Source organism: Rhizopus delemar, genomic scaffold (assembly GCF_000149305.1).
Source record: "Rhizopus delemar RA 99-880 supercont3.21 genomic scaffold, whole genome shotgun sequence".
Taxonomy (NCBI): Eukaryota; Fungi; Mucoromycota; class Mucoromycetes; order Mucorales; family Rhizopodaceae; genus Rhizopus; species Rhizopus delemar.
In genome coordinates, this window is record NW_027137847.1 from 371,083 (window position 1) to 394,618 (window position 23,536).

The 23,536-nt window shown below is 39.6% G+C and overlaps 7 protein-coding genes and 2 non-coding genes across 9 annotated transcripts; 3 read left to right on the forward strand and 6 right to left on the reverse strand.

Annotated features, from left to right (window-relative positions):
* Positions 1-3,380: 3,380 nt before the first annotated feature.
* Positions 3,381-3,522, reverse strand: RO3G_16702 (uncharacterized protein; the record flags this gene model as incomplete). Its single annotated transcript, XM_067671286.1, has 2 exons — positions 3,381-3,406; positions 3,456-3,522. 2 exons carry the CDS (start codon positions 3,520-3,522, stop codon positions 3,381-3,383), a joined length of 93 nt encoding a protein of 30 aa, XP_067527387.1.
* Positions 3,523-3,838: 316 nt separating this feature from the next.
* Positions 3,839-4,618, forward strand: RO3G_16703 (uncharacterized protein; the record flags this gene model as incomplete). The annotated part of the gene is made up of 1 exon (XM_067671287.1): positions 3,839-4,618. One exon carries the CDS (start codon positions 3,839-3,841, stop codon positions 4,616-4,618), a length of 780 nt encoding a protein of 259 aa, XP_067527388.1.
* A 2,176-nt stretch (positions 4,619-6,794) lies between these two features.
* RO3G_16704 (uncharacterized protein) lies at positions 6,795-7,399 on the reverse strand (the record flags this gene model as incomplete). The annotated part of the gene is made up of 2 exons (XM_067671288.1): positions 6,795-6,995; positions 7,346-7,399. The coding sequence occupies 2 exons, from the start codon at positions 7,397-7,399 to the stop codon at positions 6,795-6,797; spliced, it is 255 nt and encodes an 84-aa protein (XP_067527389.1).
* A 2,223-nt stretch (positions 7,400-9,622) lies between these two features.
* Positions 9,623-9,733, reverse strand: RO3G_16705 (uncharacterized protein; the record flags this gene model as incomplete). The annotated part of the gene is made up of 1 exon (XM_067671289.1): positions 9,623-9,733. One exon carries the CDS (start codon positions 9,731-9,733, stop codon positions 9,623-9,625), a length of 111 nt encoding a protein of 36 aa, XP_067527390.1.
* Positions 9,734-10,995: 1,262 nt separating this feature from the next.
* On the reverse strand, positions 10,996-11,077 carry RO3G_19215. Its single transcript has one exon. It is a non-coding gene; the product is annotated as a tRNA-Ser (tRNA).
* Positions 11,078-12,446: 1,369 nt separating this feature from the next.
* Positions 12,447-13,193, reverse strand: RO3G_16706 (uncharacterized protein; the record flags this gene model as incomplete). Its single annotated transcript, XM_067671290.1, has 1 exon — positions 12,447-13,193. One exon carries the CDS (start codon positions 13,191-13,193, stop codon positions 12,447-12,449), a length of 747 nt encoding a protein of 248 aa, XP_067527391.1.
* A 2,033-nt stretch (positions 13,194-15,226) lies between these two features.
* RO3G_19216 lies at positions 15,227-15,299 on the reverse strand. Its single transcript has one exon. It is a non-coding gene; the product is annotated as a tRNA-Ala (tRNA).
* Positions 15,300-15,495: 196 nt separating this feature from the next.
* RO3G_16707 (uncharacterized protein) lies at positions 15,496-16,482 on the forward strand (the record flags this gene model as incomplete). The annotated part of the gene is made up of 1 exon (XM_067671291.1): positions 15,496-16,482. The coding sequence occupies one exon, from the start codon at positions 15,496-15,498 to the stop codon at positions 16,480-16,482; it is 987 nt and encodes a 328-aa protein (XP_067527392.1).
* A 374-nt stretch (positions 16,483-16,856) lies between these two features.
* On the forward strand, positions 16,857-19,838 carry RO3G_16708 (uncharacterized protein; the record flags this gene model as incomplete). Its single annotated transcript, XM_067671292.1, has 1 exon — positions 16,857-19,838. The coding sequence occupies one exon, from the start codon at positions 16,857-16,859 to the stop codon at positions 19,836-19,838; it is 2,982 nt and encodes a 993-aa protein (XP_067527393.1).
* Between the last annotated feature and the right edge of the window lie 3,698 nt (positions 19,839-23,536).

Here is a 23,536-nt window from a genome sequence, read left to right on the forward strand (position 1 = left end):
GAAATTTGACACAAAATTATGACACACATAAAATATTTAAGTTGTGTATGTTTAGTGTCGCACATATGTATACATAGGCCAACATGTATTTGTCTGTCCATGAAAAATAATGTAGGCGGTGTTCATTTTTTTTTAGCCTTTTCCAGTCTGACTAGGCTAATAACTAAGGAATTATTTTTATACCAAAAAAACCAACATGAAGAGCGTAAACGACATTTACAAGGAACAAAATTCTATTGTGCATTCTAATTCATAGAAGGGTCTTAATATACAGCTAGTTAATAAATATTTTATCTCGACTTATGTTATAGCAATTCGTTTTGTACATGGGTGGAGCAGGCATATGCTGTTGAAGCCGTTGCATGATGTACAATAATGCATCGTGTAGGTAAGTAATCGTAACACTAGCAGCAACAATGTACAAATTTTTAAAGCATTGTAACAGTTTCATAGATCGATATAATAATACTGCAAACTTAACAAAACATTTAAACACACAGAGTGAAACGATTTGATCTATTGTATAATGGTAATAATAATCAAGCAGAAGCCGGAAATTAAAATATACACTGTAAACACTGGAAATAATTTATGAATATTAAGTCGGTAATATTCTCTTGAAATTCGACGTTTGTTTAGGATAGGGGGGTTTTAGGTAAAAGTAGTATAACAACACAGATAAAGAAATACTGTTAGAACTTGATATCTCTTTATTAAGTTAAGATAACTAAGATTGAATATGATAAATAATTCTACATGTAAAAAGTGAGAGTATTTATAGACATGATACGCATAAAGAACTAGGACAGATTTATGATCAACTTGACAGAATAGATGATTACTATTTCTAATTATTAGTTTAGCCTGTTCCTAGCTTGTATTGTCAATTATGCTATTGGGATGGTTTCAGATAACTCTGGATGTAGGACTATTTAGGAGACGGTACGGATGAATATAAAATCCTCTAGTTCCGTGATTGGATATTATGGCTAATAATAATATCTCAGTTAGGATAAATGTTTTCATGACTTAATGATGATCCGGTAAGCAATTGTCATTCCTTATTCAACATGCTCATATCATCAATAAACTATATTACAACCATGTCATCTTATTTGACTATGTGAAGTTAACATGAATAAAGCTTAATATAAAAATGTAATCAAAGTCTTTTATTGATTTGTGTTGGGAATAATGTTATAAATGATTCCAAGTTATGTCAACATATTATTCAGGATCATATCCGATTCCTTTTACTAAAATAAAGTGACTATATTCTTATGTATCCTTAACAACGTTTTACTCGAATACAGTGCCTCACAAAGCCCTTCAAGTGTTTTGGTTTTTTTCGTTTTTTGCTTGTCACCGAGTATTAAGTACAACAATTGGTAGCATGCCATACCTCATATGAAAGCCAGGGTGATAGGGTACTTGGATGATGTTCAAACTCCCAGTTTCATGTAATGGCCGCGGAGTAATAGCATTTTAAAAACAGGTACACACTTGAAGGGTTTTGTGGAATTTAAAAGATCTTAAGTTAATGTAAAAATCATTATATGTGACGTTTGCGGGGATAATAAAGATGACTTAAAAAGAGAACAGATAAAGAGTATACTGTAATTTTGACATTGATTTTATTTATAAAAGTTATTCATATTTATATTAATTCTAATTTGGTTTATATTCTTTAAAAGGCATTCAAATTCATAAGGATGATAGTATACAGCCACACCAAATTAATTTTGGGACAAAAAATCGAAACAAAATTTTGAAAAAATATGGCATGTAATTCCAAGATCAATTAATACGTGTATATTTAAGCTTGGGATTTCAAGTTTTGAGAAAAGAAAGATTCACATGTTTATTTTAAGAATGTATTCATAAAATGATTCTCAGTATTCTGTTGCGCCGCCTTTAGCTTTGATAACTGCTTCACACCGTCTCTTCATACTTCGAACTAATCGGTCCGCCAACTCAACATCCATTCTTTCCCACTCTTTTCGTAGAGCCACCTTCAATTGCTCCAAGTTTTTGATCGACGATCTTTTTCTTTCAATTCGCCTTTTAAGAGCATTCCAAACATGCTCAATGGGGTTCAAATTAGGGCTTTGAGCAGGCCAGTACTCAAAACCCCTGATTTGGTAGGTCTCCCTCCACCATCGAGCATAACCGTACAATTTCTTGTCCATCAGCAAAAGCACTTTTTTCACGCTTTAAGACGGATACCAAGCTGAGTTTCGATGTGATCACCTTGTAAATACCATCATTAAATGCGGAAACACTGTTTCTACCTATGGATAAGCTTGTCATATTGGTAGGACAAGAATTCGGCTTGTAATCCTTTTTGGTAGCATAATGTCCGTCCGACCAGGGGGTTTTTTCGTCTTTAAAAGCCTGTACCTCCTTGTGTGTTACAGTGAGAGATCTATGAGTACCGCCATTGGATTGGAAAAAATTATTTGCATCGATTGCGGTACTGCTTGTTGATGTTGTACAAATATTGGTAGAGTAATCCCTCCGCATCGTTTTTGTGGGGTCAGCTCAAAAGAGGTTTTTTCGTGTTGCAAGCGCCATATCTCTCTGGGTTTAAACGTGACTGCCTCGAAAGTAACACCATTCGATGCGGAAAAATTATTTGCATCGATTGCTATATTTGGCATCTAGGTAGGTCAAATACCCGGCCCGGAATCTCCTTGCATCGTATCTTTTACATAGTCCACCACCTGTATGACAGGAAGCACCATCCTCTTGGAAGATAAAATTCCTCTTCTGATGTGCCGTGACATTTGCAAACCAAGGATGGAACCTATTGGCATAAATATTGATATATGTTTCTTGGTCTACGGAACTGGTATCTGTAATGTCTAAAGGTCCGAAACCTCCTCCCAAAAAACATCCCCAAGCCATAGCACCACCTCCACCCCATTTGACTGTGGATATTATATTTCTTTCATCGTAGCACTCTCCTTCCTTCCTGAGCACTCTTTTTCCGCGTTTACTGCCTTCTACACAAAAGCGCAACTCATCAGACCAAACAACACTTCTCCATTGGTCTTCGGACCAATTGAGGTGTTCCTTCGCCCGGCGAAGCCTATTTTTGCGATGTCTTGCAGTCAATCTAGGCTTGTGAGCTGCTCTGTACGATTTGAAGTCAAGTCGATCCACGTACGATCGAAGGATTTCTATGCTAACAAAAACATCCAGCTTTGTTAATTCCACATTTATTTCTTTAAATGAGGCAAAAGGATCCTCTCTAATTATCCTGTTCAAATGCCTTTTAGTTCTTTCATTTATTTTCAATGGTCGCCCAATTTGCCTGTGAGGTAAAGGGCTACCATAGTCATCAATCTTGGCTTTTATATTTTGTACAGCGGACTTGTTCAAGCCAACAAGGTCTGCAATCTCTCTAATCGTATGATGTGTTCTAAGAAGATAAAAAATCCCCCATGCTTTACTTTCTTTTGTTTGATCTTCAGATATAATTAAAGGTCGGGTGCAGTCTTTGGAGATTTGAGCAGACATTTTTCTTTAATGTGTTGATGGATGAGAAAAAGACAACTTTATTTTGTTATGAGGTTAAAATTTTCCTCAATAAATTTCCTTGTCCCATAATTAATTTGGGCTGACTGTATAATTTCCATAATGGAGTCTTGCTCCAGTTACTAAGCACAACGGAAGAGATCCCAAAATGGTAACTAGTCGGACGTATAATTTCAGAACGTCACATTATAAACGTCACAAAAGTATGACTTATTAATGTTTTGTGTAAAAGTTTTTTGCTTTTTACATTTTTTTATTTTTTTTCGCTCTTTTTTTTAACATTACCTAATTAAGTGACATGCGACCAATTAGCAATGACATTCAGAACAGAATTGTTCAACTTCTTAAAGAAGGAGTTTCTGGTGAAGAAATATCAAGAAAGTCTGGTGTTAGTACTGGAACAGTTTCAAAAATTCGAAAAAACAACGATTTGGGAGATTTAAAAACTAATGGAGGCAGACCATTCCTAATCTCGACATTACTGGGCCGTCGAATCTTGCGAAATTTCAACTCTGGCAATTACAAAAATGCTTCAGATGCTGCTAGAAAGCTGTTGAAAGATGGTGAAAATATCAGTGCACAGACTATACGACGTTTTTTAAAAGATTCAGGTTATGCAGCAATTCATAAGCCTAAAGTCTTACCTTTGACCAAGCACCGTATGAAGGAAAGATATGAATTTGCCCGTGCACATCTATCATGGACCATCGACGATTGGCAAAAAGTAATTTTCAGCGACGAAACTAAAGTGAATAGAATCGGTTTAGATGGTTTACAATGGGCTTGGACCAATGGCGATAAGTTAAAAGACTTTCAGGCTCAGCATATGATCAAGCATGGAGGAGGCTCATTGATGCTGTGGGGCTGTTTAACATGGCATGGTGTTGGATACCTATCCAATATCAAGGGAAGCATTAATTCTGACTTTTACATTGGTATTTTGGAAGATGAGTTAATGAAAACGATTGATTGGTATGATTTGAAAAAGAAGATATTATATTCCAGCAAGACAATGCTAGTATCCATACTGCTAAAAAGGTCTCTGAGTGGCTGGACAACAATAATATTACTGTATTAAGATGGCCTTCTCACTCTCCAGACTTAAACCCTATTGAGAATCTTTGGTCAATTCTGAAAAGACGCTTATTGCAGTATGAAAAGCAGCCTGACGGAATGCTTGAGTTATGGTCAAGAGTAGAGAACGTTTGGCAATCAATTACTCAGAATGAATGCCAAAAACTCATAGAAAGTATGCCTAAACGTATCAAAGCAGTTTACAATGCAAAAGGAGGACATACTAAACATTAATTGTTATAAAATAAAAATTTCACAAAACCCTTCAAGTGTGTACCTGTTTTTAAAATGCTATTACTCCGCGGCCATTACATGAAACTGGGAGTTTGAACATCATCCAAGTACCCTATCACCCTGGCTTTCATATGAGGTATGGCATGCTACCAATTGTTGTACTTAATACTCGGTGACAAGCAAAAAACGAAAAAAACCAAAACACTTGAAGGGCTTTGTGAGGCACTGTATCTGAAACCATCCCAATAGCATAATTGACAATACAAGCTAGGAACAGGCTAAACAAATAATTAGAAATAGTAATCATTGATTTTGTCGAATTGATCATAAATCTGTCCTAATTCTTTATCCGTATCATGTCTATAAATACTCTCGCCTTTTACATGTAGAATTTATTAAAACCTTAATCTTAGTTATATCTTAATTTAATAAAGAGGTATCAAGTTCTAACAGTGTTTCTTTATCTTTGTTGTTATACTACTCTTACCTAAAACACCCCTATCCTAAACAACTGCAGTACCTTGCTTTAAAAATCTCAAACACTCAACCCAAACACCACAACCTACTACAAAATAACACCGCAAAAGTTACATCAACTGCGTCACATTATCATTTGATTCGTCACAGAACCAATTGTAACATTGCCAAAATTAGAAATTAAGACATGTCACATTGTTATTTTAAAGGTTGGCTTGTTGTAAGTGAGTTAATTTGAGTTAAGATTGCTTGTAAAGCTTGATTTTAAGGTTGTGATAGCCTTGTAAGTTGTTATTTTATATAGGATTTAAGCAGATGCTTGATAAGTAGTGACCACCAGATCTTATGTTTAAGATCGAAACGATGTTTCTTGAGAAGATATTGGGATTTAAAGTATATAATAAAAATATCAGGAACTTTATAAGTAAAGATAGCCTGTTTATAATATAAGTGATTCTTTATTGATATGAATAAGATATAGCATAATCATATCAAAGAAAATAATTGTTGGGATATTTATACTAATTCTGGTTGTTCTCTTTTTTTTTGAAGTTTCTTCATTTTTCTATTTTTTTTCATTTTTGAACTTTGTTTGAATTCTGAACTTTGTTTGATTTTGAACCTTCTAATCTTCGCCAGCCTGACTTTGTGTAACGCTGTGAGATTGGAGTCTGTAAGGTTTTTAGAGTGTTAAATAGGTTTGTATTGAATAAGTCTTGATATACAGTGGCCGTCAAAGTTGGTCGCATGTTTTCATATTTTGCCTATACGCGCTATCTTCTTCTTCATTTCTTAGTCTATAGCAATGAAATATACTTCATTCGAAAGAGCAAACTCTGTATAATCATATGGTAACACAGACATCACCGTAGACCCAAAATACTGGTAGTAATTGGCACTTAAAGTCCGATTGTACATGCGACCAGCTTTGACGGCGTTTGTAAGTAACATAATATAGCCACAAAAATGTGGCTTAATTATAATTTTTTTATGTTTTTTTCTTCTCTTTCTTCTTACATCGTAATATTATTTACAGTGAGCGACAAAACTGTCCCAATGTTTTGTAATTTTCTATTTTATGGCCTGTAGCGTTATAGTTATCATATTAGCCTATGGCTTGTTGTATATCATTCGATAGCCAAAGTCATGCAGAAGTAAACAACATAGATCAAAGACCGATTAAAGTACCACAAATGGAGATAGAGGGAATCGAAAACAAGCGGTGCATTGGGACAGTTTTGGCGCATTTTCAAAAAAATATAAAATGGTTTATTTATTTGATATTAGTAGTCAGCCCAGCGTCTATTATTCTTGATACATTGTTTTATACGCTTAGGCAGTGTTTCTATAACCTTTTGACACTCTTCTGGCTTCATTAAGTCGTACCAAACTTTAGTTACTCGTTCGTATAATTAATTCATGCCTTTTGGTGCTGTTTCATAATCATTCAGCCTTCTCTTTAACAATGACTACATATTTTCGATTGGATTGAGGTCAGGAGACTGTGCAGACCACTCCAGGATGTTGTAGGATTGCTCTTTAAGGTATTCTTTTACTAATTTAGTCGTATGTTTGGGATCATTGTCATGCTGGAAGATCACCTGATGTCTTTCTAGCCCTAGCTTATTGTTTCCATACTCAATTGTACGCTCCAGTTCATCCTCCAAAATCTTTTTGTACAATGTTCTATTCATGTTACCATTGATTTTACACATCCAACCAACCCCAGCATAAGTAATGGCACTCCACCGTGTTTTACAGTCATCTTCACATGATACGATTTCAGGCTTTCTCCGGATCGAATCCAAGTCCAGGTCCGTCCATCCGAGTTCAATATGTTGACTTTTGTCTCATCCTACCAAACAACACGTTTCCAATCATCTATTGTCCAATCCTTGTGAGACATACACCAAGAAAGCCTCTTCCGGATGTTTTTAGCGCTAAGCAAAGGCTTCTTTGGCTTCTCAATCGCACCAAGGCCGGCCTTGCGAAGGGTTCTGCACACGGTTTCAGCACTTACTTTTCTTCCGGTGTCCTTTTCTAACTCTTTAGCCACCTTTGTTGCACTAGACATGCGGTTTTTGGTCACCTGGCGCACACAATAACGCTTGTTTTAATCGTAAGATTAAATAAAAAAATTAAACAAAAAAACAATAGCAGCAATATAAAATTAAAATCCTTCTTTATTGCAGATTTCTTTATATTGCAAAAGAGCCCCGTTTAATGGATAAAAAGTTGGCATCTATTTATATTCTTTGTGAGCGTAGATATAAAAGATATAGACTCGGCAGCAATGTCGTGCTGAAGAACCAATGATTAAGCTAAAGCTTGTCGATGTTCTAATATATGCATCTGAAGTTGAACAATAGAAATAATAACCAGTCAATTAACTTTGATCTAATTACTTTTGGGGTTGACAATTGATTAGACTCGCTAGGATGACAAATACTGATCTTATTGTTCTAAATTTGGAAAAGTGTGGAATTGTTCAATCATAGTTTAATCTTTTGTGTATCGTTATTTATTTTAATACAACTGATATCTTATAGAAAATAACTATGTTTACAACAACGCTCATCAGCAGCAGATAGAATCTTGCGTCGGCCACATTTTGGCTTATGAAGTCCAAAGCAATGGGTTTTTCGGAGTCTCCCAACCGTACTCTTACTTAAAACAGTAACACCTTCCACTTCCCGAACCGACTTACCTTGTTTAAGTAACGAAATTGCTCGAACAACTGTATCTTGAGAGACTTGTTTCATGTTGAGATATAATGGGCGAGTAATAAATCAGTAGGAGATTAAAACTTCAGCAATGAGTAAAGATCAACTTAGAGTCATACGATGTGCATTTGTAAACAGTTTGGTACATCTGTACAACTTGTAGGTCGATATTTCATCGCTTTTCGTTTTTTTTCAAAAGTGCCACAAAATTGTCCCAATGCACCGCTTGTTTTTTAACCCCTCTATCTCCATCGGCGCTGTTTTAATCTGAATTTGCGTCACGACTTTTGCTTTTACATGACTTTGGCTATTGAATGATGTATAACAAGGTGTACAGTAGCTTAATAACTATGGTTCTACAAGCTCTAGAAGAGAAAATCACGAAACATTGGGACAATTTTGTGGGTCACTGTACCTTGTTTAATTAGAGAAATTGCTTGAACAACTGTTTCTTGAGGGACTTGTTTCATGTTGAGATATAATGGGCGAGTAATAAATCAGTAGGAGTTTAAAGCTTCAGCAGTGAGTAGAGATCAGCTTAGAGACATACAATGCGCATTTGTAAGCAGTTTGGTACCTCTATGCAACTTGTGGGTCGATATTTTATCATATTTTATATTTTTTTGAGAATGCGACAAAACTGTCCCAATGCACCGCTTGTTTTTGATTCCCTCTATCTCCATTTGCGGCACTTTAATCAGTCTTTGCTATATGCTCTTTACTTCTACAAGGCTTTGGCTATCGAATGATATACAACAAGCCATAGGCTAATATGATAACTATAACGCTACAGGCCATAAAATAGAAAATTACAAAACATTGGGACAGTTTTGTCGCTCACTGTACATGTAAGTGTTTTTTTGCTAAATTGCAGCACGCCATTAAGACATTATACCATTGCAGATCCGACATGCATGCAATTTCAAATGACAAAGTAAACAGCATCTACTCATTGCTGAGATTCAAGAAGTCAAACAGCAAAATAGCGAAACAAGTTGGTGTTAGTCGTACCACTGTTCAGAAGTACCGCTCATCTCTTAAGATGAGTGGAAATGTTAATGAAGCTGGTCGGCCATCTCTAATTAGCCAACGCATGGTGAACTACATCCGGAGATTAGTCACCTTAGGAAGAAAAAATAACGCTGTAGAGATCCAAAAAGCTCTAAAAGAAGAATTTGGAATGTCAGTAAGTGACAGTACCGTACGCCGCGTTCTTAAAAAAGCTGGCTTTATAGCGTTTGTCAAGCCTCAAAAACCTTTGCTACGCAGCCAAAACATTGTGAAACGCCTTCAGTGGGCCAAATCGCACCAACATTGGGCTGTGGATGACTTGAAACGGGTCATATTCTCTGATGAGACTAAAGTAAATCGTTTTGCATCCGACGGAAAGGCTTATGCATGGAAACTACCCCATGAGGAATTGAATTCGCGACATGTACAGCAAACCGTCAAGCATGGAGGCGGCAATATCATGGTCTGGAGCTGCATTACATGGGAAGGAGTTGGATGGATAGTTGATGTAGGTCATCGTATGAATAGCGAATGCTATCTTGAGGTCCTAAAAGACGACTTACTCAAGACAATGAAAAGCTATGGCTTAGATTCTTCCAGAATGGTGTTTCAGCAGGACAATGATCCGAAGCATACATCGAAGGTAGTAAAAGAATGGATTGACCAGCAGCCATTTGAAGCATTGAAATGGCCTCCTCGATCACCAGACCTAAATCCCATAGAGCATATGTGGGCTCATTTAAAGAGAGAGCTATTTCATAGCTATGAGACACCACCAAGTAGTATACATGTGCTATGGGAGCGTATAGGCCAGACCTGGTATGCCATTTCTAAAGAAGAATGCCAGAAATACATCGAAAGTATGCCGAAAAGGTGTGCTGCAGTCATTAGAGCCAAAGGTCTTTGGACTAAATACTGATTTTTTTAAATAAAGTGTGTAAAAATGTTGACTTATAAATGCCGTCAAAGCTGGTCGCATGTACCATCGGACTTTAAGTGCTAATTACTACCAGTATTTTGGGTCTACGGTGATGTCTGTGTTACCATATGATTGTCCAGAGTTTGCTCTTTCGAATGAAGTATATTTCATTGCTATAGACTAAGAAATGAAGAAGAAGATAGCGCGTATAGGCAAAATATGAAAACATGCGACCAGTTTTGACGGCCACTGTAAGATCAAAGGTTTAGGTAGGATTTGATTCCAAAAAGAGGAATAGATTGAATATAAGTTCGCTTGTAATAAGTGACTACCGGATCTTGTTAAGTAGATCAAACTGTTTTGAGTAAAGTAAAATAAAAAGATAATATAATAGGGATTACAATGAAGTGTATATGCTTCAAGGGACTTCTTGTTCTTGATGTTAAGTAAAATAAAAGAAAAATAAAAGAGGTCTACTTTGAATGATATTTATTTGAAATAATCAAAAAGTAAAATGAAGTAAGTAAAAAGTAAGTAGAAACAAGGTATGTAGAAACAAAAGTAAGTAGGTAAAGTGTAAGAAATATTGAAGCTATTTATATGTTTTTGGTTTTTCTGATTATATGCTGTTTTTGATGATTTTATGGATATTCTATATTTTTTTGTATTTTTCTGGATTTATCTGTATTCATACGTATTTGTTTGTATGTTCCTGGATTTAAACTAATTGGAGAGAGAAAAGTCGAATGCTGCCAAAGTTTGCTGCATTGTGTTACATTGGGTTTTCTTTTGTTTTCTTCTTTTTTTGTTGTCCTTGAATTCCTTTGCTATTAGCATAGCATTGTTTGCTATTGAGATAGCATCTCTGCTATAACCATAGGATTTTCCTTTTTCGTGTTTCGTGTGTTACAGTGTTACAATAGCTACAACAACACCAAAAAGAGACCAATGTGACAGTATCCTCCAAAAATACAACACCTGGGCGAGAGCTAATCCAGGCAGTGGTACACAATAAATCGTCACCAACAGGATTTGAACCTGTGCGGGCAGAGCCCATATGATTTCTAGTCATACTCCTTAACCACTCGGACATAGTGACGCTATATTATTGACGAAGACGTCTTTTGGTTGGGAGTCGCCTTTGATTCCTTTTTGATTTTTAAAGCACATTTTGTATTCAAAAGATGCTCCTTTTTATGACGATTCGAATAGTATGCGTTTCGGTGTGGTTGGATAATTCTAACGGACGTTATTCAAGAAAATGTAAACGAAAATAAGGGGAAAGGAAAATAATCAGCTTCACCGCATCGGGAATTGAATGAAAGGAAGTCACAATTGGCCGACATTATTTTTCTTACCCATTATTTTCTACCCTCACAGGATACATCAAGAAGACGATCTCTGGACGCATTGTTCACCCAATGTGCCAGCACACCAGACAGAAAAGAACATCAAAAGAATCAACATGAAAACGAATATTCAATTGGTACATCATTTACTTTATTAATCAAAATCACCATAATACCCTTCACAATTGTACTTTTTCCCCACTTACCTTGTATTAATATGTTATGTCAAAGTATCGATTGTTGTAATATAATAATAAAAAGTCTTTCTTCCCGCTAAATTTAATTTTGGCTGCCGAACATTTTTATTTTGCACGTTCAAGCAATTGAAGTCAAGAACTAGTTTAATTGCTGATCTTGTTGTTATTTTACATTAATAGTCTTTTACAGTCTTCTATTAATTGGTTTCTGTTATAACTTCACCGTATAGCGAAACTAAGCATAACATACAAATTAGCAACTGTCATAATTGATATGTGGCTAAATCCATCTCTTCGTCCTGCATTTAATCACGTGGTTTGCGGCTCGGATTGCTGCTGTGCGGACCGGGTGGTATTTTCTTATTGTTTGGTGCTTTTGTGGCTGTATTGGAAAATAGTGTCAAGTTACACAGATCGCCCCTTTAGCACAGACGCGAAAGATATTGGAGTTCCCGCAAGACAAGCTAGATATGAAGATTCTATTGTGCCTAAAAATATACAAGATCGAGAACTTAGTTGTTCTAGAAGAACAAGAAATAACGGAATGTCAAAAAGAGTTTTATTATAAATAGTGTTGATGTGATAATAATAAACGATATACAGTCTTCTTCCCATTTTTTTATATACTTACTTTACGCTTTTAAAGTCTTACTGCCTAAAGAGGTTCCCATACTATTGATTGAAAGTCGTATTATTCAAGGTAAACATACAGTGGGTCAAAAAACTGCACCAACGCAACTCAGTTTTTCGGAAATACCAGTATAGCTCTGTCAGTTTAAAAGTAAACATTACGAAACTTGGAACAAAAAGAGTTAATACAGTTACTATTTATTGATAAAAGTTTCAAAATCAGATGCGGAGTATTGATCTAAGGAACACTCAGCAAAAAGAGGAGGTCGGTTGGTGCAGTTTTTTGACTTTTCTAATATTTAGTGGATCCACCCTTTTCTGCTAAGACAGCTTGTATTCTGTCGGGCATACTGTCTATATATTTGATGCATTGTTTCTTAGTAAACGAATTCCATTCATTTTCGACTCTTTGCCACAGGTCATGGATGCTAGTCGCCCTATTATCATACATGCTTAGCTTTAACTTCAAATGATGCCATATATGTTCAATAGGATTAAGATCTGGACTTTGTGATGGCCAATCGTCAATGTAAATCATGCCACTATCCTTCATCCATTGTGTTGTGGACTTTGATCGATGTTTGGGATCATTATCGTGCTGAAATACCGACGTTTCCCAGTTCAGACCATAGCATTCCATAGTGTCTTTTAGACTTGTACCAAGGATTTCTTGGTATACCTCTGAATTCATGGTGCCATTATAGATCTGACATGCGTATCCAGGTCCTTCGCTGGTTATACAACCCCATAACATGAGACCACCGCCTCCATGCTTCACAGTAACGTCGATATGGTGAGGCTGTAAACGATCACATTTTCTTTTCCAGTAATACTTGCAACCATCAGAGCCCCAAATGTTGATTTTCGTCTCATCAGAAAAGATAACACGTCGCCAATCATGTACTGTCCAATATTGATGCTTTTTAGCCCATGTTAATCGAGCCTTCTTGTGCTTTTCAGTCAATAATGGCTTCTTCTTTTTGATCTCAGCATAAATTTCAACTGAATGTAAGACATTAATTGCCGATTGATACGACATAGGGCGCCCCAGCTCCTCCAACTTCATTTGCACATCCTTGGCAGTCTTCAAACAACTTGTGAGCACTTATCTCTTGATGTATCGGCGTGTTGACTCTGTTACAATGCTCGGTCTACCTCCTCTTTTACGTATTCTATCGTGTATCCACTTATTTGCATACCTATTGACGGTATTTCTATGCACTCCAACTCGTTTCCCAATGACTGCAGGATCAACACCGTTCTCTAATAATGCTTTGATACTGTTTTGAATATCGGATGGAAGCTTTTTGGGCATTTCTAATGATGGATGGATACTGACGATGTAGGATGAGTTTGGGTAAAGTAGGAAAGAAAAAAAAAAGAAAATAATTGCAAAAAAATTTATTTTAAGATCCCCAGTGTGACTAGGAATAAAAACAATTAGATTAAATCCGTCGGAATTGTCTCAGTCCGGACATACGATACCAAATACCTTTTCATTTTAAAAGTCAAAAAACTGCACCAACCGACCTCCTCTTTTTGCTGAGTGTTCCTTAGATCAATACTCCGCATCTGATTTTGAAACTTTTATCAATAAATAGTAACTGTATTAACTCTTTTTGTTCCAAGTTTCGTAATGTTTACTTTTAAACTGACAGAGCTATACTGGTATTTCCGAAAAACTGAGTTGCGTTGGTGCAGTTTTTTGACCCACTGTATAACGATACGACACTAGACCAAAAAGGATAGTTAAAGAGCTGGGCTCTTTTATTGAAAATGATATGCACACATACTACTAGCATATGCCAAGAAGAATATTCGATAATATCAAGAGATGAGATGATTATACAAAGTCTTAGATTTTAGCCACTTTTGCGGTTTTTAGAAAATATAGATTTTTATAAATGAAAAGCATGCTCTTCGCTCAGTTTTAACAATGTCATGCTAGGAATACACGTAAATTACAATGGCTAGTATATCTTCCTTCTAATATAGTTTCATAGCTATTGCAATCATCATGAGCAAGTAATGGTAGTTAAAAGCTGAAAAAAAAAGCTCTGTGCACCAGTTTTGTCCGCCACTGTATAATAGCTTCAAGGGGCTTCTTGTTCTTAATGTTAAATAAGATAAGAGATAATTTGCCTCTTTAAAAGAATATTTATTTGATAAAAAGAAAAAGTAAAATAAGAAGTGAAGTAAGTAAGAAGTTAATAAGAAGTGAAGTATTTTTGTGATTTTTATTTGGAGTTATTTATATGTTTTTGGATTTTATGCTTTTGTTCTGTTTTTGGTATTTTGGGTGGTTGTTATATAGTGTAAGGTGGTTGTTGCAAACTGTAAGGCGTTCGTTATAAACTGCAACGATTTAAATTCCGCCGTTTTGTTCTTGCGTGTTACACTAAAAAAAAACTTGACTGTATATTGTTATTTTAAAGGTTGGCTTGTAGTAAGTGAGTTAAATTGGGTAAAGTTTGCTTGTAGAGCTTGATTTAAGGTAGTGATTGCCTTGTAAGTTGTTGTTTTGTATGGAATTTAAGCAGATACTTGATAAGTAGTGACCACCAGATCTTATGTGTAAGATCAATACGATGTTTCTTGATAAAAGTTAAAGTAGAGTAAAAAGTTTAGGTAAACAGGGACTTTCTTGTTAAAGTTTGTTAATTATTGAGTAGAAATATATGATTTATTTAAACTGACTAACATTTTCTTTACAAAAAGATGGGATATATATATATGAATATTTTCTTTTTTTTCTTTTTAGCTTTTCTTATTTTTTTTGACTTTTTTCATTTTTCAACTTTTTTCAATTTTCGACTTTTTTCATATTTTGACTTCTTTCACTTTTGCTTCGTGTGACCTCTTTATTCACTTCTATTGTCACAATATCTTTCAATATGATTATTATTATTTTTTTTTTTTTTTTTTTTTTTTTTTTTTTTCTTGTTTATCTTCAGGGACTGAGGTCCCTTCTTCAGAAAAGTCACACCAATTGCGTCACAACAGTAAAAATAAGACTAAAAAAGGAAACACAGACTATTCCTTCGGTAAGAAAGAACGATAGTGATCATTATTTGGAGAAACCGGGGTTTGAACCCGGGGCCTTCCGCATGCAAAGCGGATGTGATAGCCACTACACCATTTCCCCCACTTTTCTTTCGCTTTTGGTTAAAAAGGTAAATTTGGTTCTTTTTTGGAAAGCCGATATCTCTGTCAAATCAAGCCATCCATCAACAATTTTTGCATCAATCGACTCCTTTTTATCTAAACTTTTATTTGGTTCAACTCTTATTGTCATATCTCCATTATCTGTTGCTTAATCTTTGGTCAAAGTTTGCATCCAAATGTCATCAACAAGAAATACTAGAGGATCAAAAATCCTGAATGCCGCCGCCGGACCTAGCTCACCGGACTTGGAAGTCACTGTCCAGAATCTCAGTCACGCCCTTGAAGCGGTCACAGCTCGTCTCTCTGCTCTAGAACAGCTTAAGCTAGAGCTTGAAACTTTACGTGGTGAGAATGCTCGCCTAGCCGAAACAAACCAGGCTCAGGCCAATGAAATTGCTTCCTTGCGTGCCGAACTGGCCGCACGATCTGCCGGGGTCCCTACAAGCACCCCCAATTCAAATACCGCTGTTTCTTCTGCTGCCCGTTCAAATGGTGCTAAAGAGTCCGTTTCTTCGCCCCCTTTGGGTACTGCTGCCTCTACTTGGGCTACCGTTGCTTCTCGTTCTGCCAAGAACAAACTCCGTCGTCGTGCTGCCGCTGCTCGTGGATTCCAGCCTGTGTCTGGTGAACAAGGCTTCGAGTATGTTTACATACCTCGCTCTCGTAGGATGACCTACACTGAAGCTCGTCGTCGTCTCTCTCGCCTTGGTGTGGATAGCTGGCGCATCTTAGATGTGTGCTATCCAGCTCATTCTGTTGTCGGTCTCCTGGTACATCTGCAGTACAAGCCTGCCCTTCTGTCTCTGCTCGAAAAGGCCAAGATCCCTACCTTGGATACCTTTGATCCACTCGATCCTGACAACCTAGCCGATCCCAAGTTCGACTCTGTTTCTGCTGAAGAGCGTAGTCATGCTATCTCTCTCATCAATGATGACCGCTCTCGTAAGGCCTTGGAACGCTTGCGTTACCCCGTTGCTCTCTCTGTCTCCCGCTACCTGTTAGCACAGGCCTTGGTCTCTGATGAGACAGTGTCTGAAGTGCTGTCCAACAAGCAAGATCGACCCAAGACCGCTCGCCACTACGATGATATGACTGAAGACATGGCTCTTGATGACTATGATCATCACCGTCCTGCCTCTCGCTCCAGTTATGGATCCTTATAATGATGAGTAGTAATACTTGTCATTATAGTATACCCTCGGTCTCTGCTACTGGTATGGTCCCAGTCCCTTCCTCTCCTTTGGTTTCCTCCGGTTCTCATGGCTCCCATGGTCCATCCACTCCTTTGTCATCATCATCTTCTTCTATACCGCTCACTATCGGCTTGTGGAATGCCAATGGGCTTCAAGAATCCACAGCCGATGATCTACTCCGTCACTGCCAGTCGTTTTCCTTGGTCTTCATCACTGAAACCTGGTTGCTCCCGCCCCACAGGATCCGTACCTCTTGGACCCAGTTCAACCTGTATGGCTCTCCTGTGGTCAACAGCTATCGTGGCTCCCAAGGTGTCTCTGCTCTGGTCTCTCCTTCCTGTCCGATGGCTGTGGTACAGTTCCCGGTGCATACCAAGTATGCTCTGGGTCTGCGGTTGGGTCGCTCCTTGCGTCTCATCTGCCTGTATTTGCCCCCTTCCTTGTCCAACGACGAGGTCTCTTCTGTGTTGGTTTCGTTGCCCTTGACAGACGATACGATCATCTGTGGTGATCTGAACGCGCGTCTTGGTGCAATCACGGGTGATTCCGTGGCCAATGCTCGAGGTTCGGTGCTGCTTCGCTGGTGTGAAGAACATGGTCTATCCGTTCTGAACTCGACTCTCGCTCCTGGGGTGCCTACGTTCCTGTCCTATCGTGGTGGCCAAGTCAAGCAAAGTATGATCGACTACTTCTTGACCAACACGACCTCTGCTCTTCGGTCCCCTCGGATGCAAGTCTACAGTGATCTCTCTCTTGGCTCTGACCACAAACTGTTGTCCCTGTCCTTTGACTATGCAGTCCCTGATGGTTATCCATCGCAGCCCGTTCTCTCCTCTTCTAGCGCCCGTCGGCTATGGAACCTCTCTCGGTTGAAGGAACCCGATGTCTGTAGTCTGTACGTGGCCTCATTCCAGTCCTTGGCCGCTCCATTGGTTGATCAGTTCAAAGCTCTGAAGTCAAGTCCTCCTTCTGCTGCTCCGTCTATAGACGCTCTCAACGACTCCCTCAACGAAGCGATCTATAGTGCACTCGACAAGTCGGTTGGCTCTCGCTCTTCTCGACCTTCCCAATGGAAGCCATTCTGGAATGCGCACTTGCAAGAACTCGCCGATGTTCGTGAACATCACTACCGTAGGTGGCGTCGAGCCATTGGCATCGACAAGGCCTTGTGGTGGGATCGACATCAGGCCGCTCAAGTCCGGTTTCGCGCTGCTCTCAAGTCTGCCAAACGACTCTCTTGGCGTGATTTCTGTGACTCTCTGGCCCGTGGCGAGCTTGCTCGTGCGATGTCGAAGGTGAAGGTGATTCGGAACCGACGACGTCAACAGGTTGGGTTTACCCATCCTGACGGCCCTGCTGCAGGTGCGAGCGCGATGCGCCAACACCTTGCCTCGGTCTACTCTGGTGACGGTCTTCCGTCAAGGCGCCCTGACCCTCTGCCCTCTGTCTCTGGTATGGTGCCTTTTGACCTCGATAGTCAAGACCCTGGTATGCCTTCGTTCACTGCTGACAGTGTGGGTTCACTGATGCGACGTCTCCCTCTGCGTAAAGCTCCTGGTCCTGACCACTTGCGTACGGAGATGCTCCTCCCGATCAAGTCTGTTCTAGCCCCACTGCTCTCCTTGCTTTTCAGTATCTGCTACCAGTGGTCGTATACCCCTTCTCTCTGGCGTCAAGCACAGGTAGTCCCCATCCACAAAAAAGGTGATCCTACCTCGCCAGGGAACTATCGTCCAATCTCCTTGACCTCCATCGTCCGCAAGCTCTTTGAGATGTGCCTCTTTCCCTCTGTTGAAGATGTCTCTCCTCCGCTCGATGTAGCTCAAGGTGGTTTCCGTCACCAGCGTAGTGCATTGGATCAAGCCCTCTGTCTCCATGATCTGATGCACTCTTACCGACGCCGACACAATCATTATCCTGTGGTCGCTTTCCTGGACATCAAGTCAGCCTATGATACAGTCGATCGTCGTATCATATGGCAATCGATGCTCGCCTCTTCTGCTCCTCTGTCCTTGGTGTCTTTGTTGGCCAACATGTTTGATGATGTCTCGGTGTCTGTGTTGTTGCAGAACAATGTCTCTGATCCGTTTGTGCCGAGTACAGGTGTCCTTCAGGGCTCTGTCTTGAGTCCTCACCTGTACTCGATCTATGTCAACACATTGCCGGCTTTGCTTCGTTCTGCTGCTTCTGCAACAACCACCTCGGTGTTCTCGGTGTCTCCTTCTGGTCCTCCTGGTTCTGGTGCTCTGGTTCCCGATGGTCTTCCCTTTGGTCCTTTGGTTGGTACTGCTGCTTTGTCTTCCTCGTCTCCGTCGCCCACGCCCATCAACAGCCTGTTGTATGCGGATGATGTGGCGCTGGTTGGGTCTGCTCGCGAAGTTCGGCATATGCTGGACCTAGCACAGACCCATTCTCTGACTCTTGGTTACAAGTGGAGTCCACCAAAGTGTGCCGTTCTCAATGCACCTGCTGCTACCTCTAGTCGCTTTGTTCAGCTGTCTCTTTATGGACAAGACCTGCCTACAGCTGATGAGTTTACTTATCTTGGTGTGCCCTTCAATGGTCAGGGTATCTCCACTTCTGCTTTGATTAAGCATCGCTCATCCGGTACTATTGCTGCCATGGCTCAACTGCACTCAATGGGTCTCAATCGCCAAGGCTTCCCTCTGTTGCTCTCTTCTCGTCTGTTCGCTTCGTTCATACGTCCTAAGCTTGAGTATGGTCTTGCCATTGCTCAGCTTACAAGAAAGGACTATGACGAGCTTAACCGTGCTCAAGACCGGTGTCTTCGTATGCTTGTCGGTGGCCATCGTACTGCATCAACCGTAGTGCTTAGGCACATTACCAATCTGCCGTCCATGTCTTTCCGTGCTGACACGTTGGTGCTCAAGTTCTGTCGTCGTGTTGAAGGTCTTGCAGATGATTGCCTCTTGTCTTTGCTGACGCAGTCTGTCCAAGTATCACTTCTGTCTCGGCTCCGTAATCGGCGTATTGTCCTCGACTGCCCTTCGGATGTATCCTCATCTTCTCGTCTTGCCTCTTGGCTTCGAAGGTATCGTCAAGACCAGTTCCATAGCTTCTTACAGTCCACCCCCCAGGTTCTGATTCGCGCTTGTCGCCCTGTTCTTAGGGTGGATCCCATCCTGTACTTGCCTGCCTCCCGTGCTGACCGGTCTCGTCTTGTCAGATGGCGCATGGGTTGGATCCCAGGCAAGCCTGCTCCCTGCTCCTGTGGTCTTGGCGATACCTCTCGTTCTCACCTTATGGTCTGTACCTTGGTTCCTTCTGTTGTAGAACAGAGTCTGATCATAACGGACATTGAATAATCACAACTAAAAGAAGTATATTAAAATTGATAAAAGATAATAATTTAAATCTTTATTAAATAAAATATATTCTTCTTCTTTTTATATAAAACTATCACTATTCGATTCATTCTATAAAATAAACATGAATACTAAATAAGTCATGATCTTTACTATTCATCATTTCTGTAAATGAATAATAATGGATCAGGTACCTAGTCAACTTTGATCTGACTGGAGGCATTTCATATAAATATATCTTTCCTCTCAATGAAGACGGGACAACTCTCCCAGATCAGTTAAAGAACAATAAGATCTATAAAAACAACGAATTAAAAATTTTCATAATCGATTCAGTGATCACTATTCAATCAAACGTGTCAATGATTGGATCTACGCTCATAACTCATCCATTACCCTCCGATAACCCTATCGCCCTGCAGAAGCTCCTATGTGGTGGAGTTGGCAAACAATTCACACTGTCTGTTCTAAAGAATAAATTTTTAGCGGTACGGACACAGAGCCTTTTGCGAGTCTACTCACCACGGCTGTGTTCAAACAATCACAGCCGAAGCGAACAGCTACACATATGGCTATGGCTATGCTTATGGCTAAATTTTGGCTTATGCCTAAAGTTAAGCCTGATCGATGCTTACTTGTCTGGTTAAACCCCAAAATCCTGTGGTTGCCCGCTTAATTTCAGAGTTGTGGTTGGAGCACTTTTCATGACTGTATCTATAGTTAGCGTCACGGCTATGGCTAAAAACCAAAATCTAGCGTTGCCTGCTTACTTTGGGAGTGATCGGAGTGATTTCAGACACTAGAGGCACCCCATTTGATACATAAATGAGGCAAAGGCATTTTTACACCTAGTGGCCTATGTTTATGGCTATGGCTATGCTTATGGCTAAATTTTGGCTTATGCCTAAAGTTAAGCCTGATCGATGCTTACTTGTCTGGTTAAACCCCAAAATCCTGTGGTTGCCCGCTTAATTTCAGAGTTGTGGTTGGAGCACTTTTCATGACTGTATCTATAGTTAGCGTCACGGCTATGGCTAAAAACCAAAATCTAGCGTTGCCTGCTTACTTTGGGAGTGATCGGAGTGATTTCAGACACTAGAGGCACCCCATTTGATACATAAATGAGGCAAAGGCATTTTTACACCTAGTGGCCTATGTTTATGGCTATGGCTATGCTTATGGCTAAATTTTGGCTTATGCCTAAAGTTAAGCCTGATCGATGCTTACTTGTCTGGTTAAACCCCAAAATCCTGTGGTTGCCCGCTTAATTTCAGAGTTGTGGTTGGAGCACTTTTCATGACTGTATCTATAGTTAGCGTCACGGCTATGGCTAAAAACCAAAATCTAGCGTTGCCTGCTTACTTTGGGAGTGATCGGAGTGATTTCAGACACTAGAGGCACCCCATTTGATACATAAATGAGGCAAAGGCATTTTTACACCTAGTGGCCTATGTTTATGGCTATGGCTATGCTTATGGCTAAATTTTGGCTTATGCCTAAAGTTAAGCCTGATCGATGCTTACTTGTCTGGTTAAACCCCAAAATCCTGTGGTTGCCCGCTTAATTTCAGAGTTGTGGTTGGAGCACTTTTCATGACTGTATCTATAGTTAGCGTCACGGCTATGGCTAAAAACCAAAATCTAGCGTTGCCTGCTTACTTTGGGAGTGATCGGAGTGATTTCAGACACTAGAGGCACCCCATTTGATACATAAATGAGGCAAAGGCATTTTTACACCTAGTGGCCTATGTTTATGGCTATGGCTATGCTTATGGCTAAATTTTGGCTTATGCCTAAAGTTAAGCCTGATCGATGCTTACTTGTCTGGTTAAACCCCAAAATCCTGTGGTTGCCCGCTTAATTTCAGAGTTGTGGTTGGAGCACTTTTCATGACTGTATCTATAGTTAGCGTCACGGCTATGGCTAAAAACCAAAATCTAGCGTTGCCTGCTTACTTTGGGAGTGATCGGAGTGATTTCAGACACTAGAGGCACCCCATTTGATACATAAATGAGGCAAAGGCATTTTTACACCTAGTGGCCTATGTTTATGGCTATGGCTATGCTTATGGCTAAATTTTGGCTTATGCCTAAAGTTAAGCCTGATCGATGCTTACTTGTCTGGTTAAACCCCAAAATCCTGTGGTTGCCCGCTTAATTTCAGAGTTGTGGTTGGAGCACTTTTCATGACTGTATCTATAGTTAGCGTCACGGCTATGGCTAAAAACCAAAATCTAGCGTTGCCTGCTTACTTTGGGAGTGATCGGAGTGATTTCAGACACTAGAGGCACCCCATTTGATACATAAATGAGGCAAAGGCATTTTTACACCTAGTGGCCTATGTTTATGGCTATGGCTATGCTTATGGCTAAATTTTGGCTTATGCCTAAAGTTAAGCCTGATCGATGCTTACTTGTCTGGTTAAACCCCAAAATCCTGTGGTTGCCCGCTTAATTTCAGAGTTGTGGTTGGAGCACTTTTCATGACTGTATCTATAGTTAGCGTCACGGCTATGGCTAAAAACCAAAATCTAGCGTTGCCTGCTTACTTTGGGAGTGATCGGAGTGATTTCAGACACTAGAGGCACCCCATTTGATACATAAATGAGGCAAAGGCATTTTTACACCTAGTGGCCTATGTTTATGGCTATGGCTATGCTTATGGCTAAATTTTGGCTTATGCCTAAAGTTAAGCCTGATCGATGCTTACTTGTCTGGTTAAACCCCAAAATCCTGTGGTTGCCCGCTTAATTTCAGAGTTGTGGTTGGAGCACTTTTCATGACTGTATCTATTGTTATCGTCACGGCTATGGCTAATAACCAAAATCTAGCGTTGCCTGCTTACTTTTGGGAGTGATCGGAGTGATTTCAGACACTAGAGGCACCCCTTTTTGATACATAAATGAGGCAAAGGCATTTTTACACCTAGTGGCCCTATGTTTATGGCTATGGCTATGCTTATGGCTAAATTTTGGCTTATGCCTAAAGTTAAGCCTGATCGATGCTTACTTGTCTGGTTAAACCCCAAAATCCTGTGGTTGCCCGCTTAATTTCAGAGTTGTGGTTGGAGCACTTTTCATGACTGTATCTATAGTTAGCGTCACGGCTATGGCTAAAAACCAAAATCTAGCGTTGCCTGCTTACTTTGGGAGTGATCGGAGTGATTTCAGACACTAGAGGCACCCCATTTGATACATAAATGAGGCAAAGGCATTTTTACACCTAGTGGCCTATGTTTATGGCTATGGCTATGCTTATGGCTAAATTTTGGCTTATGCCTAAAGTTAAGCCTGATCGATGCTTACTTGTCTGGTTAAACCCCAAAATCCTGTGGTTGCCCGCTTAATTTCAGAGTTGTGGTTGGAGCACTTTTCATGACTGTATCTATAGTTAGCGTCACGGCTATGGCTAAAAACCAAAATCTAGCGTTGCCTGCTTACTTTGGGAGTGATCGGAGTGATTTCAGACACTAGAGGCACCCCATTTGATACATAAATGAGGCAAAGGCATTTTTACACCTAGTGGCCTATGTTTATGGCTATGGCTATGCTTATGGCTAAATTTTGGCTTATGCCTAAAGTTAAGCCTGATCGATGCTTACTTGTCTGGTTAAACCCCAAAATCCTGTGGTTGCCCGCTTAATTTCAGAGTTGTGGTTGGAGCACTTTTCATGACTGTATCTATAGTTAGCGTCACGGCTA